The 19508-nt window shown below is 36.8% G+C and overlaps 1 protein-coding gene across 2 annotated transcripts in view; it reads right to left on the bottom strand.

Moving 5' to 3' along the window:
* Nucleotides 1-1557: 1557 nt before the first annotated feature.
* The window catches only part of snx7 (sorting nexin 7), a 20968-nt gene continuing 3017 nt past the window's right edge, over nt 1558-19508 (bottom strand). Inside the window, exons 2-10 of one of the 2 annotated variants that reach the window (XM_079600870.1) lie at nt 18016-18207; nt 17818-17928; nt 17437-17601; nt 15912-16110; nt 15548-15747; nt 14523-14609; nt 12877-12978; nt 9115-9267; nt 1712-2655 (exon numbers count right to left, since the gene is read on the bottom strand). In XM_079600870.1, coding sequence (XP_079456996.1) covers nt 2578-2655; nt 9115-9267; nt 12877-12978; nt 14523-14609; nt 15548-15747; nt 15912-16110; nt 17437-17601; nt 17818-17928; nt 18016-18207 — 1287 coding nt within the window. In that variant the 3' untranslated portion in view covers nt 1712-2577. Of the gene's footprint in view, nt 2656-9114; nt 9268-12876; nt 12979-14522; nt 14610-15547; nt 15748-15911; nt 16111-17436; nt 17602-17817; nt 17929-18015; nt 18208-19508 lie in introns of both variants that reach the window. The other variant, XM_079600871.1, reaches the window with a different exon arrangement.

Raw genomic sequence — 19508 nt, 5'->3', positions numbered from 1 at the left:
GCTTTGAAAAGGCAAAATTTGAACTCTTTCTCTGGCAGTTTCTCTTTGGTCATGCTGAATTAAGTCTTGTGCTGGAGGATTCTGAAAGGAACAGAGAAGCATGGTGACTGTGGGCTTCCCTGAGGCGGTCTGATCCATCTGGTCACTCAGGCATTCATGTACTTCCCTTCTCCAAGTCTCCACGAGGAAAGCCCAGAGCAGGCCTGCTTTCTGCCAGCCGGGCTCAGATGCTCGAGTCAGAGAACAGCTGCTGCTGATGGCAGGAGAAAGCAAAGCGGCACAGCAATAACTTCATTTGCTTTTACATCCGTACTTACTTTCAAACCAAATTGCAAATTAATATTGCTATGGAGACACTATTTGACTCTGCCAAAGACAATAGTGATTAACTCAGTCGGCACATCAGTTTAGAGCACTTTTGGTAATCTTGGATTGTGAAAAGTCTGGGCTTGGTTTTCCTCTTCCCATTCCAGGCTTCTGGAGTATTTATGTCCACATGGACAGACTTCAGTGGTCCAAGGAGAGGGATCTGATGAAGAAACTGGCTTTACAGCCAAAAATATAAGTTATCTATCTCTCAAAATGGTCTTGGTGCTAATGAGTTTTAAGTAAAGCCAAGCCAAAGTAGTGTTGTGCTGGCCAAATTCAACAGGTCAGCAGCTTCAATTAGTTGCGTTGTATGCTTTTGATTCATTAAAACGAATCTGTTCACATGATTTTTTTGTTTATGAATCATACTACATTGGTAGCGCTGTATGTTTTGATTTACTAAAAAGAACCCGTTTCAAAAAAGTAATTTCTTTGTGAATTGTAGCCTATGATACATTGGTTGCTCTATACATTTAAAAAAGAACCAGTCCATAAGAGTAGTTTGTTCTTCAATTGTGTTGTATGTTTGATACAAACGCACGCAGGCACGCACGCACGCACGCACACACACACGCACACGCACACGCACAAAAAAACAGTTCATAAGAGTCATTTCTTTGTGAATAATACTTATTGTTTCACTAAAAATAACCATTTCTAAAGAGTAATTTGTTTGTGAATCAAATTACACTAAAATGTATTTGTTTCACTAATAGTAACTGGTTCATAAGATTAATTTGTTCATGAATCAAATTCCACTAATTCCACTATGAAGCATTTGTTTCACTAAAAATAACTGGTTCATAAGATTCATTTGTTCATGAATCAAATTCCACTATGAAGTATTTCTTTCACAAAAAAAAATTGGTTCATACGTGTCATTTGTCAGTGAATCAAATTACACCAATTCCACTATAATGCATTTCTTTCACTAAAAAGAACCAGTTCATGAGAGTCATTTGTTTGTCAATCTGGTTAAATTGGTTGCGCTGTATGATTTTGATTCACTAAAAAGAACCTATTCGTATATGAGTCTTTTGTTTTTTGAAATGCATGTTTTCTCACCATTATTTCCCGGTACACTGCCTTTTTATCCCATCACATTGAATTCTGGCTGCAAACATGGGTGACATTTATCTTATTTTGCCGCAGGACTGTAAAAGCGATGAAGGAAACAGTACTGACATAGATCGATCGATCTTGGGTTTATTATATATAAAGAGCTTTTTAATGTTTCATGTGATCAAGCTGTGATTGTAACCTAGTTTAGGATCCAAAATGACGCTCTGTTTGCTCACTTTCTCTAGAGAGAGAACAAAAACACACACCACAAAACATCTTTCGATCATCTTTTCAATAACAATTTACTTGTTCAAAGAATACATGTACAATTCCAAGACATTAATTTCACTAATGATCTGTAAAAGCAGTTTTAAACCAGTCTGCAATTTATTACACTTAATGATATTAGTGCACCGCATTCAAATAATAGTATCTAAAACAATACACTCATTTCATATTCAAAGGCAACAGTTAAATTCTTTTGATTTATGATTTTAATATCATGTAAACAATTCTGGAATGTCAGCATCATCTTCAAAATATGATGTTTGCATAAAGATGTAGCTTCAGTAACCTGAACAGGACAATGATGAATTCAGTCCAATGCAAGAAATCCATGCATTCAGAGTGCATTTATATTTATTTATACACTAATCGAATGGTTTTTGCAGCAAGGCAGCTCTGATAAGAGGTAAACTGCATTTGCATTGATCTGCAAAAGGGCAAGACATATGAATCTCAAACATCATATGGATAGAATTCTCACTAGAAAGGTCAGATGGTGCAATAAAAGACAATGTGAGCATCTTCATTTTCCAGGAATTGCATTATTTTTCTCATCTCGTGTGTGTCGTACTCGTATAAACAAAAAAGAAAAAATAGGTCTCAGTATAAAAGATTTGGCAATATAGTTATTCCCTGCTATCAAAAGACACCAATCGTGCTTTGGAGCATATGTACCGATGACAGAGGAAAATACACTTCCTTTATGATTCTCTCTGGGTCAGTTGCTAAAGCTGTTAGATGTTCTTTTAGGGTGACTGTCTTTCTCTTTGGCGTTTCACTCTCTAAATATGAATCTTATTGGTGTTTGCAGAAATAAAAGCATCATGTGTGGTCCCGTATACCTAAAAGTACCGTGGGAGATTAGGAACAGTCAACCTTTCCATTTCCTTCAGCCTCTGTCCTTTGAGAATGCAAGAACGACTCCCATACAGCCAAACACTGCAAGAAAACACACACACACACACATTTATGTTAAAGCAATAAGCCATGTGAAGCAGTGTAATAAATTGATTTAGACAAGTCAGACACAACAACAAACTTATATATATTATAACTTATATGCACTTATATTACTTATGAATGGTGGAAAGTGCAAAGCGCAATATGGCGGAATAAGTCCCGCCTTCTAAATAAAAGAGCCAATCGCTGATTGGTAAATTCTTCATGTCACTGCAGTTGCTATAGAAACAGTAAGTGTTCTGAGACTCGCGCTTAGGACTGCACATGTATATTGACGGATCTAGCCTTAAAAAAGTTTTTTTAATGCTATTTGATATCTCTGTGTCTGATTCAAAGTGTGCCGAATGCTAGAACTGACGAGTCGTAACTGACGAAAATAACCGTCAATTTTACCCTTCCGGGCAAATATTGCGCTTCAAACATCAATAACAGCTTTAAGTTGGCAATGTTGGCAAATGACCATGGTATAAGCAGGATAATTCACGGACAACTGTGCATTTAACGATACTAATGCACTTCGCCTCCGTGTTGCGCATTAAAATCATTTAATGTATAGCTAGCCGTGGATTATCCCAATAACAAAAATATATAAATAACTCTAAATAAATTTTCCAAAGCAAATGTGAGTGACGCTATCCTTATGCATCAATATACGTTCATCATAAAATATATGAGTAAAAACGAACTGCAGTGAAATAGAAACAATATAAACCGTGAGGCCTGACAAGTGGCTTCTATTTGGTTTCCAATTTCATTCAGAAGGTTCGGTCGCACCTCATCCCGAGTGCCATTTAGGTGTCACTTTCTAAGCCCTTGATAAATGTCTTCACAGGGACTCGTCAACCGTCGCCCAGGCCCCGAAACACCTCGACCCAAACCGCTCGGATGCCGCTCGCAAGCGTGTTTCAGAGCAGAATCTCTGGAGGCGCGTTGGCTGCGGCCGACTGACTGTCAAAAGCAGTTAATCAATGAACTCCGTCACCACAGGATTCAGACGTGACGTGACCTTGGTAAATGACTTTAGACAGGCCATGCGTGAGGCCGCTCGACCAGTCACCCTCCGAATCACACTAGGACACGGCTAGATTCGTCTCAGTACCAAACGGCCCAGTTTAAGGAAGCAGACTGTATAACTCTGGTTCAAGATACGGATTAATCACAGAAAATAAAACTGTATGCCAAAGCTGAATGGGACAGATGCGATCGGGCTTGGCACCGCCGGATCTCGGCAGCTGGGTGAAAGGGCGATCACTCAAGACTTTAGTGTGCCATTCCCTTCACTGATGTAAAAGCATATGTAAAGAATTGTCTTATTTCTTGCTTCCATATAGAAAAAAACAACTGAAGGCACCCACACACTGCAAGATAAACGTTCCTGTGGTGATGTGTGTTAAGAGCGATTGAATCTGCTTGGAAGAACGTCATGTTAAATATTTACGATCAGAAATGCTGTCGTGTGCGGGGAACCCCGAGGACAAACGCGTCCGCACTCTGTAGATCGTCACGGGGAACGAAACGATACCGAATCAGAAAGCGAGCTGACGGGTGACGGAAGCATAACACGACTTCGTTAAACCTTCCCTGTAAAAACTTTAAACATTTTCTGTAAAAAGCAGTCCAAACGCTATAATCGCCATTTCTTCTTGCCCGTCGTCCGCCATGTTTGGTTACTCTAAATTCACGTTTGACCGCGAGAGATTTTGCGAGATTTCTTGTGTTCAGTCGCGACTCTTGTTTGTGAATGGAATCTGTTAGTGCGCCTATAGTGTGTGACCAAGACCTCTCTCTTGGTCACACACTATAGGAACAAAACTGTTAAATATATGATTTTAAATATTTGTGGTCTATCACATTTAAAAAAAAAAATCAGATAAGATTTAAAAATCTTTTAGTGTGGACCAACAAAAAATAAAACAATAGTGAATGCTAATAATAGTGATTTGTTTGCTTTTAAAATGGCAGCAACAACATCCAGGTTTGAAATGACATGAGTACTTATGATAGAATTTACATTTTTGGCTGAATTATCCCTTTAAAGTACATTTGTTAACCCTTCCAGCACAACCAAATGAGTATAAGAAACATACAAAAAATGAAGCGATCACATTCAGAGGTGGAAAATGCATTTTTTCTGATCTCAGCAGAAAACGACTTGCAATTTTCCAGCAATTTCCCCATTTGTCGTGAAAAAATTACTTCAGATTTCTATAGTAATTGTGGAAGTGCAAGAAAAAAAGGAACATAACTAAGAAAAGCACAACTAACTTTTGAGAAAATGTTCTACAACCTCAGAATCAATGACAAAAGGTCAATGCACTGCATATAAGCACATACTAGTACAAACTATAATAAAGGCACAATACATGTGACCATTCCAGAAGACTGATCAGGTGAGCAGTACAGAAGAGAAGAGAAGAGTTGAGCATGTCAATACCTATTTGAGTGGTTTAGACAGTCAAAGGGTTTGCATTGCAACACGTCTCTGTCTGAAACATGGTTGCTGATGGTTTTAATTATAACACAGACACAACTGAGACGTAACTGTGCAGACCAGACAGCAAAGCTACACGGTCGAAGAGCTCGAGATGTGAATTCTGAAACGTCAGTTGCATCAGCTGTTGCTTTAACTCTGGGAACAAAATGAATGTTTCTGCAGTCTGAAAATCCTTCAAAGGCTCTGTGCCGGTCGAATTATATGTAACATTTAATGACAGCTCCCTCGTCTTTTGCCGTCGTTTCAGCTACAGCCTTGTTGCTATGGCGTCTCCATGGCAATTCTCTGAAGATGCTATGTTGCAGTACATGGCTGCGGTGTTTGTTGCAAATGTTGAACATCCGCCCACATCAGTGTGCAGGGTTACAGTGTTTCTTATATCAGTTTGCATTGTAAGCATAATGTGTACAGAGAGCTGAGGTTGAATGCAAATGTCTTCATGATAGGTTGCAACCAAGATGTGAAACTGAACAATAAATAAAAATGCACAGTAGTCATGTTGTTTAGACCTGGAAGCTAATATTAATTACTATAATTATAATATCTAAATTATATATAATATAAAAAAAAGAATTATTAATTAAATAAATTATTATACATACATATATATATATATATATATATATATATATAAATATAAATATATATATATATATATATACACACACACACGCGGGTGAGTAAACGATGACAGAATTTTCATTACTGGGTGAAGTAATTTTTAAAAGAACATTGGTTGACCCCTCCAGCACAACTCGATCAAGGAAAAATGAAAATGAAGTGATCACATACTGAGGTGTTCCCATTTGTCGTAAGAAAATGACTTCAGCGGGGAGAACGGTAGAGGTTAGAAGCGCCCAAAAGAACAGAGAACTAAGAAAAAGTTTATTAAGTGTGCAGATTAGACCTGGGAAATTGATTCAGAAACTATGCGATTAATTCTCAATTAACGGTTTTGTTTTAAAATAAGTCACAGAGTAACTCCACCAACCAGTAACCTCGAAATCACATGTCTGGAACACGTACTCGCACGCGCACACGCAAGTAAAAGTTACATTTTTAAAGTTTAAAACTACCTTTATGCAAACAATATATTATGTAGGCTATATTACCTGTAAATATCGATGTTTACTCTTGAACACATGATGGTATAATGGTATTGTTAGCTGCTATTTTTTAGAGACCCAACAAATGGCTTGACCCAATATTGAAGAACCAATGAGAAAAGTGTGCATATCTGAACAACAATGGTCAACAAAATGGATATGTGACCATCTTAAAATGGACAAATATTGGACATAATGGAGCTCTGAACTTACTGAGGTTCCCAAGACCAGCGTTTGACCAGCATTTAGTAAGGAGACACGTGACCATCTTGATTAACAGACATTATCTGACACTGAGGAGTCTCCACAGATTAAAGGGATAATTCAATAATAAATAATTCCAAAAATAAAAATGATGTAATTTATTCAACCTCAAGTTGACCTCAAAAATATTTTTAAGAATGTTGGTAACCAAACAGTTTCTGCTCCTCATTGACTTCCATAGTATTTTTTTCTGAAGGTGAGTAAATGATGCCAGAATTGATATTTTTGGGTGAACTATCACTTTAAGGCTGGTGAAGTTCTCTTGCACAAACATATTTGCTCAGTCATCCACCATCTCTCTTTTATTCTACCTCTTCCTACACCATATTCTCTTTTAGTTCAGTGTTTGATGCTGTCAGGCTCTTCCTTACACGTTTTAAATAAAAATGCCTCTTTGTCTGGAGGTTACATCTTAAAATGCACTATTTCCTTGTATTTCAGCTTTCAATTTCAGTTCTAGTCCGTTTCAATGATGCATAAATAGCTACTGTAGATTTAATCAAATCACTGTTAATATATTATTTGGCTGCCTAGCACCATATAACACAAAGAACCACAAAGTTGTGCATATGATAGTACATATTTATTCAGAAACTGCACTGTAGTCAAAATAATACTGCCAAAGTTTTATTTGTGAAATAAAACACAGCATTACTTATGGCCAATCAAATGAGCTATAAGTGTGTTGCATTTAGCAGTTCATCTCCAATTGTTTTGATTCAGCCACATGGACTGGATCCAGTTGAAGAATAACTAGTCGCTGGATTTAGAGTTTGCAGTTTATTGCATAGAATTTTTTGAAATATGTTCAAGACTTTTATCTGAGGCCATTTGGATCAAGTAAACAAGACAATAATTGTGTTGCCTCTCTAACGTTTCAAGGAGATAGCAGCACGATTACTCGCAGCAAGCACTTTGCTGCATTGCCGGATCATTATTTTGTGTTATTTCAGATTGATCTGCCCCTTATGGAAGCTTGTTTCAACCACAGAATTTAAAAAAAGGTAAAACTGTGAGATATAAACTCAAATGTAAGAAAAAGTCTGAATTGTGAGATAAAAAGTTGAAATTCTCGCTAATTACCTTTTTTTTTCTGAGAAGAAAAGTCAGATTTAACTAGAATTAAGCTAGATGTAAACTTACAATTCTAACTTTTTTCAGAATATGTGAGAATTCTAACTTTTTCTCGCAATTTTGACTTTGTATTCTCAGAACTGTGAGAGACAAACTCAGAAATGCAAGTTATAAAGACTTGTGAGATATAAAAGTTAGAATTGCGAGTTTATCTCGTAATTCTGATGATTTTCTCAGAATTGTGAGATATACTCAAAATTCTATGAAGAAAAAAGGCAGAATTGTGAGATAAAAAGTATTTTCCATGGTGGAAACAAGCTTCCATAGCCCCTAAATGTCATGTACAAAATTAAAAAAACATTTGAGGTCAGGCCTGGGAAAGTCATTTACTAAATCAGACCTGCAATTACAAAAATTTCTATGATTTTGTCCTGTAATTGGGTTTAGTTTTTGTTCCTATTGTAGTGCATGTTATTAGTTTCAGTCTAGTTTTTGTGCTTTTGCAAACTGCCATTTTGATTTAAGTTTCTCTGCTAGTTTTTGTCTGTAGTCAAAACTACTTTAAATGAGTAGTTTGGCAAGCTATGGTTTCAAAGTAGCTTCCCTCAACACTGGAGAGAATGACAGTTCTTTCAACATTATTTTTAAATCTGTTTCCATCTTAAAAATCCCGGTGGATGTCTCCTCAACCTCTCTGGAGACACAACAGAGACTTTGTTATATTCGTTCTTGCTATAAACGCATTCATCTGTTTCTGTCCAACAACAGGTTGGTCTCTAGAGCCTCTGAGGTCACAGCAGGTAACCAGAGATCACAACATCTCTAAAACTTTTGACAGTTCAACTTTCTTCTTTTGCTTCTCGTTTTATGTTGTGCTGTTGCAAAATACCTTCAACTTTGAGGTCATAATTTATTGTTTACGACTGAAAAGCAAAGGAAGAGACCTTTAAAAAAAGATAAATTAAGCAGTGAACCGGCTAAAACACGTCCAATCTAGCGAGCAATGTCAACATTTATAGACTTGGAGTGCAATTACTTGTCAGCAGGGATAAAAATGAGAAACTACCACCCTCTGCTGGCACAGATCCAGGGCTGTGCAAATGAATGCAGGCAGACAGCCACATACAACCCTCTCAGATCTGTCAGTGGTCTGTCCAAGTCTTGTCCAAAGTAGTTTTACCACCTTTGAATGTTTATCTCTCAGTTCTCAAATCTTCTCAAATAATCTCAACCAATCTTCTCAATTACTATTTTAATGCGTGATCAAATTTAAAATAGTAACAACCAACCTCAAGTGGCTTATTGCTTTTATAAAATGGCGGCCACATAAATTTGATAAAAAGACGTCCTAATGTACTAATAATATTAATCAGAATAAATCATTCTGCCAACAAATATGCAAAAACCCCAATTAATTAATATATAATTAATATATTTTTTTCTTGCTTTACACACACACACACACACACACACACACAAAAAACTAGACAAACATCTCACCTTTTCATAGTAGTTGACGTTCCTCTCTGCTGTGTCGACGAAGGCTGATCGTAGGTCAGTTCTCATGACCTTCTGCCAGCGGGTCCAGTCGCTCTTGAGTGCATTATTGGCCCACTCCAGCCGGTCCTCCATCTTATCCAGCTCATCTCTCATCTAAACACAACGATGGGTTGGTTAGCATGGTCCAGTTAACCTCTAAAGTATCAGTGTCATAACTAGTCCGTCTTACGTCTAACATCTTAACTCAATTGAAGGCCATTCACAAGAAGCGCGCGCGCGCACACACACACACACACACACACACACACACACACACACACACACACACACACACACACACACACACACACACACACACACACACACACACACACACACACACACACACACACACACACACACACACACACACACACACACACACACAGTATTATAATACATGTGTGATAAACACATACTTCTTTTATACACATTACACTGTGTATAAACTGTATAAAATAATTACACATTACACTGTGTGTGTGTACATACATACACAGTGTAATGTGTGTGTGTATACACGTATGTGTGTACGTATGTGTGTAGCGTGTACGTATATACATACACACATGTACACACTATACACACACACACACACACACAAACAGTGTAATGTGTATGAAAGAAATGTTTTATATTATGAATACTAATAGATATAACAGTATTATATATATATGTATGTGTGTGTGTGTGTGTGTTAGAATCAGTGTTTTATACTTCAAATCACCTGTTTGCATATTAAGCTACAGCTGTCTTTTATTGAAAGCACTATCATAGTTTCTTTGCAATAAAAGCCTAATTTAAAAAAAAAAAAATGTATTGAATCTATTGAAAGTGCTGCATTTACCATTTATTGCTAAGAAACCGATCTAATTAAGTCTGGTGGTCACAACCCTAAACTTGTAAAGGATTTCAGACTAGTCCACTAATCCCTCAGATGACCTACTGACTAACCAATTTTGAAAAGATGTAGTTTTGCGCATCCCTAATCCTGACCCGTGACTCTAGAGATGAGAAGTCATGTTGCTCTGAACGGACAAGTAAAAACCAACATGCCAACACCAATATTATTACAGCAGCTCTTCCACCATCAGACTGCTGACGTATAGACATTTTTATTTCAGAGTGTTGTAAAAGCTTTCATTACTGAGGAGTATAACTACTGTAAAAACTTGCTGAGCATGCAGGAATAATATTGTCATGCTGATATCAACTACATCGTTCACTGTAATTAAGTTAATATGTTTCTTGGCTCACTGCGAGTTGTCTCGAAAGTCTAAAAGAGTTGTTCAAGCAATGACGCTAAGCATATCTGACAGCTTTTAATTGGTTTTCAAACCAGACGATCATAATAATTCATTTTATATTACTCTGCTTCAATACTAATCATGGTTTCCACTAAAATGAAGCTGCACAACTTTTTAAAAATATTGATAATAAGAAATGTTTCTTGAGCATCAAATCAGTATATCAGAATGATTTATGAAGGATCATGTGACACTGAAGACTGGAGTAATGATGCTGAAAATTCAGCGTTGCCATAACCAGGAATAAACTGCATTTTAAAATATATTAGAACAGAAACAATAAATGTTATTGTCCAATAAATTAATTTAAAACTCAGCAAAAGTAGATTTTGTAATTGAAATAGTAAAACGCCCTAATTAGACAATGGTGTTGATAAACTTTCAGCCACCTTGTGTATTTTTAGGGTCTTCGCACAATGCACGCTCGCTTTCCTGTCACTGCGCAGCTTGTGATTGGCTCACAGGGTGGCCGTTAACAACTCTACGTACTCTATTTAGCGCGCGAGCTCTCTGGGGGGTGAAAAGCACCTCCAGATGACACTCAACAGTAGCAGTGTCTACACACTGAGCGAGAGATGAACAGTAAACATGCCCAGTGATGTCAGGAATGACAGGCCTGCGGGAACGGCGGCACGTCAGATCAGTGGGCCAAGACTGAGAGGGACTTTTAAAAGAGATTGAAATAGAGAGCGAGATGTTTATTGACAGGTAAGCTAATGAAGGTCAGAGGTGGCTATCTGTTAGAGCTCCATCTCATTTCCATTGTAGCGTGTGAGTCAGATGTGAGGCTGTCTCGTGGAACAGCAGTTGTGTTTGGCGAATGGATGCAGTTCTCTAGGGATGAGATGTTGTCTACAGCCACGTCTCCCTTCTGACAAGCAGGACAGATCATTAGTTCCACTGATCTGATGTTGCTGACACACACAAACACACACACACAAATGAATGAATCATCTTGTTCAAACTTCATGAGTATCCCATTATTTATTTAGACCTTTTGGAGAGAAATTCCGATGGGATGATGAACTTCCACCTGTTTATAGTGACCTTTAGTGCCCTCTACTGGACTGAAAGCACATCACTGCATACTTTTTCACTTTTTCACAGAGATGACAGAAAATGATGGGGAAAAGAGGGGGCACCAGGATCAGGAAGTGATGCAAGACAGATTCGAACCCATGACTTCGATATGAGAACCTCCTCAGCTCAATGTTTCTGCAGCATTTGTGCTAACCGTTAAAACCTCATGCAGTCTGCTAGGAAACACTATGAAAGAAGCAGTAAAAATTAGATTTGTAGATTGCTTGCCCATGCAAAACTCGCCACTAAAGTTTTGGGTGGTTACCAGGGTGTTGCTATGTGGCTGCTAGGGTGTTCTGGGTGGATACTTTCTGACCCAAATCAACAAACCACATCACTAGCTACTGTTAACTATTATTTGAGATAAATATACGTATTTTTTAATAAAAATAAAATAAAAATGACCACCAATGACATATTATTGATACATGGTATTATATAATATACTATACTATATAAACTATATAAGATTAAATATGAAAATGCCACAAGATTGCAATAACGCTAGACTGCTGAGAAATGTAACGCTGTCAAACATTTTAAAATGATACAAGACAACATTAACTTTGACAGACCTAAACTTAAAAAAAACTTTAAAAAAAACTGAAAATGCTTAAATTAAAAATGATTGGGTAAACTACAGTGAATAATAAATAAAATAATGTATTAAAATTAACGCATTAACTTTGGCAGCCCTAAAATAAAAACTCCTAGCATTAATACAGTAACATTATATATACATATATAGATTAATTATTATTTTATATATATATATATATATTAAAAACAACAATAATCAATCATATTAATTAATATATTAAAAACATAATAATCCTGCAACACAAACCCGTTAGGTTAAGATTTATAACCAAGGGTTTTCTCAGCCTCATGGATCTGTTGCAAACAGTCCTGATCTCCAAGAAAAGTAATAACACACCTCTTCCTCAACAAGCATTATGATTTGAGGTTTCATTCATATCTCTAGCACAAAGTAGTTAGACGAGACTGAAAAAAGGCCACATGCACCACACCTTAAAACCTACTATGCTAACATGCTCAGCAGAGTGAGGTATTAACCGGTTATCCACTCAAAATAGCCACAGCATGTTAGACAGCGCATATGTTGACATCACACACACCACAGCATTCAAACGTAAAGCCGGCCTAAACTACGCTTGTAATCAAAAATGTGTGAAACAAAGACAAGGTGACAACACACCCTCATAACAGGGCGAGTCACCTCGGGAAGCACATCTACATGTGAGACGAATGCTCGAGCAGATAAAGCCAGGAGAAGCTAGTCAGGCCAAGCCCAAGCACTGATGGGGAACATTACCTCCTTAATCTCGCCCTTAAGTTTCTGCTGTCTCTGCTGTTTGACCTCCTCGGGGGATCGTCCCACCAAGCTGTCCCATGCTAAACTCAGCACCTTAGATTCCTTCAATGGACACATGAACACGTGAATATGAACAATACCTGACCCCCTCAATGTTGTTTAATTAGTTTTGTTCCAATGTTATTTTCATTTCAAAGTAATCAAATAACACAAAGTGCATAATGCAATCATATCTGACATTTACTGTAAAGCTTCATTGTTATAGACTTCAAATATGTATATGAATTTCTTTTGAATTGCAATTCTGCTTCCTTAATTAAAATTTTAATTGTAATTCTAGATCCTGTTTTTGACATCAATTCAATTCAAATTCAAGATTTGAATTGGAATTAAGGAGTCATTCTCAATTCAATTCTGAATTGTGCACAAACCTGATGCACCAACAGTAATGTACACACTGAAGGAAAAGAAAAACATTAAAAAGCATCACATGACCCTTTTAAATGCTGCTGATCTTCACTATTTAGCTTTAAATTTGCCTAATTTTACTGCAATAATACATTATATATTTAATAATACGTTATATATTTTAAAAAGATAGTATCCTCTTAAACGGCTTAAAAGTGCAGTAAATAATTAAATTATACAATAAAATTAAAATGACTATTTTATCCGGCTTTCTAAAGGCTGATCTGTAATCATGAGTCAACAAAATTATTTTATTTTATTGAACAGTAGTAGTAGTATTTTTCTCTTCAGGTTTACACATTTAAAATCTATCTAATGATTAGCCGAAAAAAATGTGAAATTTAAGTTATGTAATATTTCGTCACAGAATAAAATAGGTCTTTATACATTTAAATATATAACCATCTATATTTTAGGAAGAGGGCCCTTGGGGGGCCGTGCGTAAAAAAAAAAAGAAAACCTTTTTTTTTTTTGGAGTAGCTTGTAGCTTGACTAAAATACAGTTTTAGAGTAAGTTTCCCAACACCGCTCACTACTATATGTTGTTTAGTAGTTAAATTGGGATCAAATTTTACATAATGACCCACAGCTGAATGAGAACATTCAAATATATCATATGTTATTCAAATATATCATTTGGTTTATCGTTTTCTACCTGCTGTGAGTGAGTGAATCTAGAGCAAGTTCTTTTGGTATAAAAAAAAATCCAGAGCATTGGGGATACCTTCTCATTTTGGAAATGACCTTTTGTAGTAAGCAGCAGGAGTCAGCGGGGACAGCGCTCAATCAAATCACGTAATTAAATAGACAAGAGTGCCGAGATGCTGCTAAGCTTCTCTAGACACCATCGGTTCTTTGTCCAGTAATGCCCTTTCAGAGCGTTCAAGCGTCCCGCACCTGATATTTGGTGGAATTGACAAAGATAAACTCAAAAAGCCAAAGAGACTTAAATATGGCAATATTAGCTTGGGCAATATAAGTAATTTTTAAAAGCATTTCAAGAGTAGTCTGGCTTTAAGGGACATCTACAGCTAGCCGGAGATATTTATATGATCTCTCCAAATTCCTTTTACAGCTTAAAAAGGAGTGCTGGTTTTATTAAAAATAATCCCCGTGAATTTTCAAAGGAGCGCTGGACGGATTACGTGGAGAATGGAAAGAGTCAATAATAGACTTACCGCATCCTTGTCGGCCTTCTTCATGGCAAGAGCTTCAGTCTTTGCTTCAAAATCCGCCTGGATGTTGTCTCGCCTCCTTAGTACCGCCTGAAAACCCATGATCGATACTCGTGAAGTATGAAAATTGTGATCAATATATTGTAATGAAATTTAAGGCTGGGTGATATATGAAATAAGCATCAGAAAAACATATCGTTGGCTGTATTGATCTTAGCTTTGCATCAAGGTGTATGTCAATATCATATCAATTCAAACATGATTTTTAAACTAGGAAAACAAGCAGGTCGTTTGCCTCGAACAAACTGGAACAGAACATTTTATTTCACCAAGACAGATTAATATAACATTCTACACTTAAAATGTTCATTCTGTCGCATTTACTTACCCTCATGTCAGATATATATAATGTTTCAACTGTTTTATTCATGCATACACTGCCGTTTAAAAGTTTGGGGTCTAAGATTTTTTTAATGTTTTTGAAAGAAGTCTCTTATGCTCACCGGGCATTTATTTGATTAACAATACAGTAAAAACACACATTTCCATTTTAATGCATTACATTTTTTTATTTCTCCCTGTGATGCAAAGCTGAATTTTCAGCATCATTACTCCAGTCTTTAGTGTCACATGATCCTTCAGAAATCATTCTAATACGCTGATTTGCTGCTCTAGAAATGATTATTATCAATGTTGAAAACCTTTGAGCTAATATTTTTGTGGAAACTGATACATTTTTCCAGGACTCTGTGATGAATAGAAAGTTCAGAAATAGAAATCTTTTGTAACATTATTTATTAATGTCTTTACTGTCACTTTTGATCAATTCAATGCAGCCTTATTAAATAAAAATAAAAATGTCTTAAAAAACACACACAAAAAAACATTTTTGTGTGTTTTGCAGAAGAAAGAATGTCATACAGGTTTGGAACGACATGAGGGTAAGTAAATGATGACCGACTTTTCATTTGGGGGTGACCTATCCCTTACAGAAAGAGAAAACAGGATCATCTGGTCAGGTGGTCTACCTTGAGCGTCTCAGTGCAGAGGACGTACTCGTGAAGGGCTGGAATCAGGAGATCATTGTGCTCTTTGACCTGTTCCTCTGTCTCCTTACAGCAGCTGTCCAGACAGTCCGCCATGCTCTTCAGGGGCTCGGCCAGCTCCTCCTCTGACTGGGACCACAGCGTGTATATCGGCACACACTCCTTCAGCTCCTCCAGGTGCTCTGCGACAACAGCAGCAGCCGGTTTAAGCAGCTATAGCAGCTAAAGCCCATATCAATACATTTGCCAGTCAATTAAGTGAGAAGAAGATGAGACGGACACGTGAGATGAGACTAGATGAGAAAGAATTCGTGGAAAAAGAGTGTGAATGGGACAAAAGTCCAACCTTTCTTCTCTCTGACGATTCTTTGACTAACTTTATCGAGCGAGCCGATCTTCTGAGTGAAGGCCTCCACGTACTCCTGCATGTCAGTGAACTCCTCGGGCCGGTTTCTGACCCCTCTGACTGAAGCAGCGACAGCTTTCACCGTCTCCCCCATCCGGCTCAGAAAACTTGGACCCTGTTTCTTATGAGAGGTCAACTCCTGCATAGAGGATCAGTGGAACAGTGTATGATGCAGGTTGACAACAGCAAAATAACCCCCATTTTCACCATGTTCTCTCAGCAAAAGCCTCTAATGACAGAAAATGTGGTCGACAGCCTACGAAGCGCCAAATATCCATCACAGAAAAACTTCCTCTATTATGACTGAAAGGAGGTCTATATAAAGTACTTGTCTTAGAGGTCACTCAGCCAGATCTAAACTGACACGGTCACATTATCTCTGTGTGAATTCAACATAATCCTCTTATAAAGCAAAACTGAGATGACATATAATGAACACACAGAAGGTCAGTGATTATCAGAGTAAGGTAGTGTGTGTGTGTGTGTGTGTACTACACGCAGGTTTTAATGTCCTTATTAGGAAGAAAACAATGTCGCTAGCAAAAGAGCAAAATCTTCCAGTAGAATGTCAACACAAAAAAATAAATAGTGATTAAAACATATAACTGCTATGTGGTTGCCAGGATATTCTGGGTTGTTGCTAGGTGATCACTTACTGGTGAATCACTTACGGGTCAAAAAATCCCCAAGTTTCTACTTTTGGTCCCTAGATATGATTTGGATTGAGTTATGCATCAAAGTTAAATATGACATATGAAATACGTTAATAATTAAACTTTAATATTTATTGTTGAAATAAAATGGAACAGATAAATATGCAAATAAAAAAAAGATAATTTAATACATATACAAATAAATGTATAAATAATAATGTATAAGTAGTTGTATAAAACATATAACAAATAAATAGATACAATACATTATACAATAAATAAATATAAAAATGCATAAATTGTATAAAATGCTTAAAAATTAGGGATGTCAAAAGATTAATCATGATTAATCACATCCAAAATAAAAGTTTGTGTTTACATAATATATGTGTGTATACTGTGTAGAATTATTATGTATAAATACACACACATTCATGTATATATTTAAGGAATAATTGCATTTATATACTGTATATACATTTATATAATTTATATTATATATATAATTTTTTTATATATAAATATAACCAATTTTTCTTAAATATATACATGATTGTGTGTGTTTTTATATATATATAAATAATTATACACAGTACACACACATATATTATGGAAACACAAACTTTTATTTTGGATGCGATTAATCGCGATTAATCTTTTGACAGCCCTATTAAAAATATAAACAGATAAATAACTAAATATAAATGAATGAATAAACAAAAATGTAGATAAATAACTACCTAAAAATGAATAAATAAGTGCATAAATAAACATATATATATATATATATATATATATATAAAAAGTCTTACCCCAGATTCTGCTGTGAGAAAGATCTTAAAATCATCAGTGCTGGAGAAAATTGGATGTTCTGCTATTCTGTTCAGAAACCTGTGCAGCGCCTTCCTCCTCGTCTCAATGAAATCTTCATTAAACCTCTCCACCATTCCTTTCATCACAAACTTCTCAGGCAGTGGCTGATGGGACACAATACAGTCATTGTATTATGAGATAGAGGACACGACATGGGATGTGAAATTATGTCTTAAAGGCAATAGAAGTTCCTCCACTCATAAAAAAATTAAAAAATTGGATGGAAAATGTTAATATAAAATGCCTTGCTCCACAGACTTCTAACTGTGTTCACTCTTCCAGAATGTTTGACAAGCAAGAGACTCGCGCACTTCACCTACATGAACAATGAGCGTGGGATGAGCCTCTTCCAGGCGTCCCTTTAACCACAGGAAGTCTTGGTATCGTCTTCGCACCTCAAACTCACTTGCGTCAAACTCGCTCCGTGTGGTCTGATGTAAGAGGGAGAGTGAAGGAAAAAGGTGAGAGAATTATTCACAGAACCTGACGAGGTGAATTTGTGCTCAGACCTGCCGTACCTTGGTCATGACCCGGTAGGTTACGTATGTCTCAATAGCCGTCACAAAACTCTCTGGGTTATCGACTGTGACAAAAATATCTTTGGTGTCAGCGTCTCCCTCTTCTTCCTCAAACTTGTACTGGTTGATCATTGAAGCAGGGGAGGTCTGCATGGAGGCGTTGAATGAGCTCCCCTCTGTGAGAGTCGTACCCTACACAAAACATCAGGACACAAGTGTTTAGACATCAAGCAAACAACAAGTGCTTTCAACCAATTGGATGTGGATTGGACAAATTGCGTATAAAAAAAAAAAACACAGCGTACCAACTGTAAAAATGAGTAAAGACATTTGGAGATGATTTTAAGCAAAAAATGGTTGAAATGCTATTAATACAATCACTTGTGACATACCGGTAATTGCTTATTACTTTGTCATATATTACTTATGCTGCAGAGATAAAGCCTCGTGTCCATTTTGCCATGTTGTTCGTATAATTTGTTATCACGCTAAACGACAACGGTTTGATGAATTGACTTGAATTTATTTAAAAATTTTTGTCAAGGACAAAAAAAAGGTCAGAGCAAGGAGCTAGGAGGAGTTCGGAAAAGTAGATTTTTCAGAAAATTTTAAATGGCGGTTAAGAATGTATGACGGAAAATGACAATTCACAATAGAATCGTCTTGAGCCAAGGAATCAATGGGGTTCTAGCCGTAACGGTTCAAAAGTGTGAGTGCAAATTGGAGTAGTTAGAGGGATTGAGTTAGAGACTTCAAAATTGCTGTGATAAATGTTCAAACTGCCCTCTATCAGAGACTCGGAGACTAACGGCGTCCTATCGTCCTGGGGAAAATGTGTTTAGGACGAACAGAAATATTCTCCAGGACGCCTACAGGACGAAAGACATGTTTGTATGTGTGTTCATTCATTACTAGCCAATAAGGGTACCGTAACTTACTTAGAAAATGCCAAAATTAACCGACCAAGCGCTGACTACAACGGAGCGCGTCTTCTCATGCTGTTACTATAGTTACTCTCACTGGCCGGCTACTCACGCGGAGACTTGTTTCGCGGTAACATAACATCTTTCGCGCTGCATGTCTCATAAAACGTTAAAAAATTTAAACGTCTGGGAGAATGAGTAGAGCAGACATATACATAGTTCCCACAGGCCAAATAATGTCACGTGACCTCCCTGGAGACGCCATCTTTGATGGCATAAGCTGCTGTGTTCACAAAGTTTTACATGCAAATTTCGAATATTTATTTCTGTTTATAATGTTATGAAAATCATGAAGTGACAGAGATTATAAAGAGACTTTATTAACACAAGACAGAGAGAGGTACAATGCGAAAATTTCAGTCATAAATGGTGTGGATCCGTATGCGCTAACGAAGGAAGCACTGATTATGCAGCTTTGCCTCAGATACAGTATTATAATGTGTACCATTATCTGGTATTGGCTAGGAGTTTTTACACATGTGAGTAATTCCGTGCCTGGAAATCACTGGA

Source organism: Phoxinus phoxinus (assembly GCF_949152265.1).
Source record: "Phoxinus phoxinus genome assembly, chromosome: 24".
In the NCBI taxonomy this organism is placed as follows: Eukaryota; Metazoa; Chordata; class Actinopteri; order Cypriniformes; family Leuciscidae; genus Phoxinus; species Phoxinus phoxinus.
Note: the sequence above shows the minus strand (reverse complement) of the source record. Positions and strands in the feature narration are given on the sequence as shown.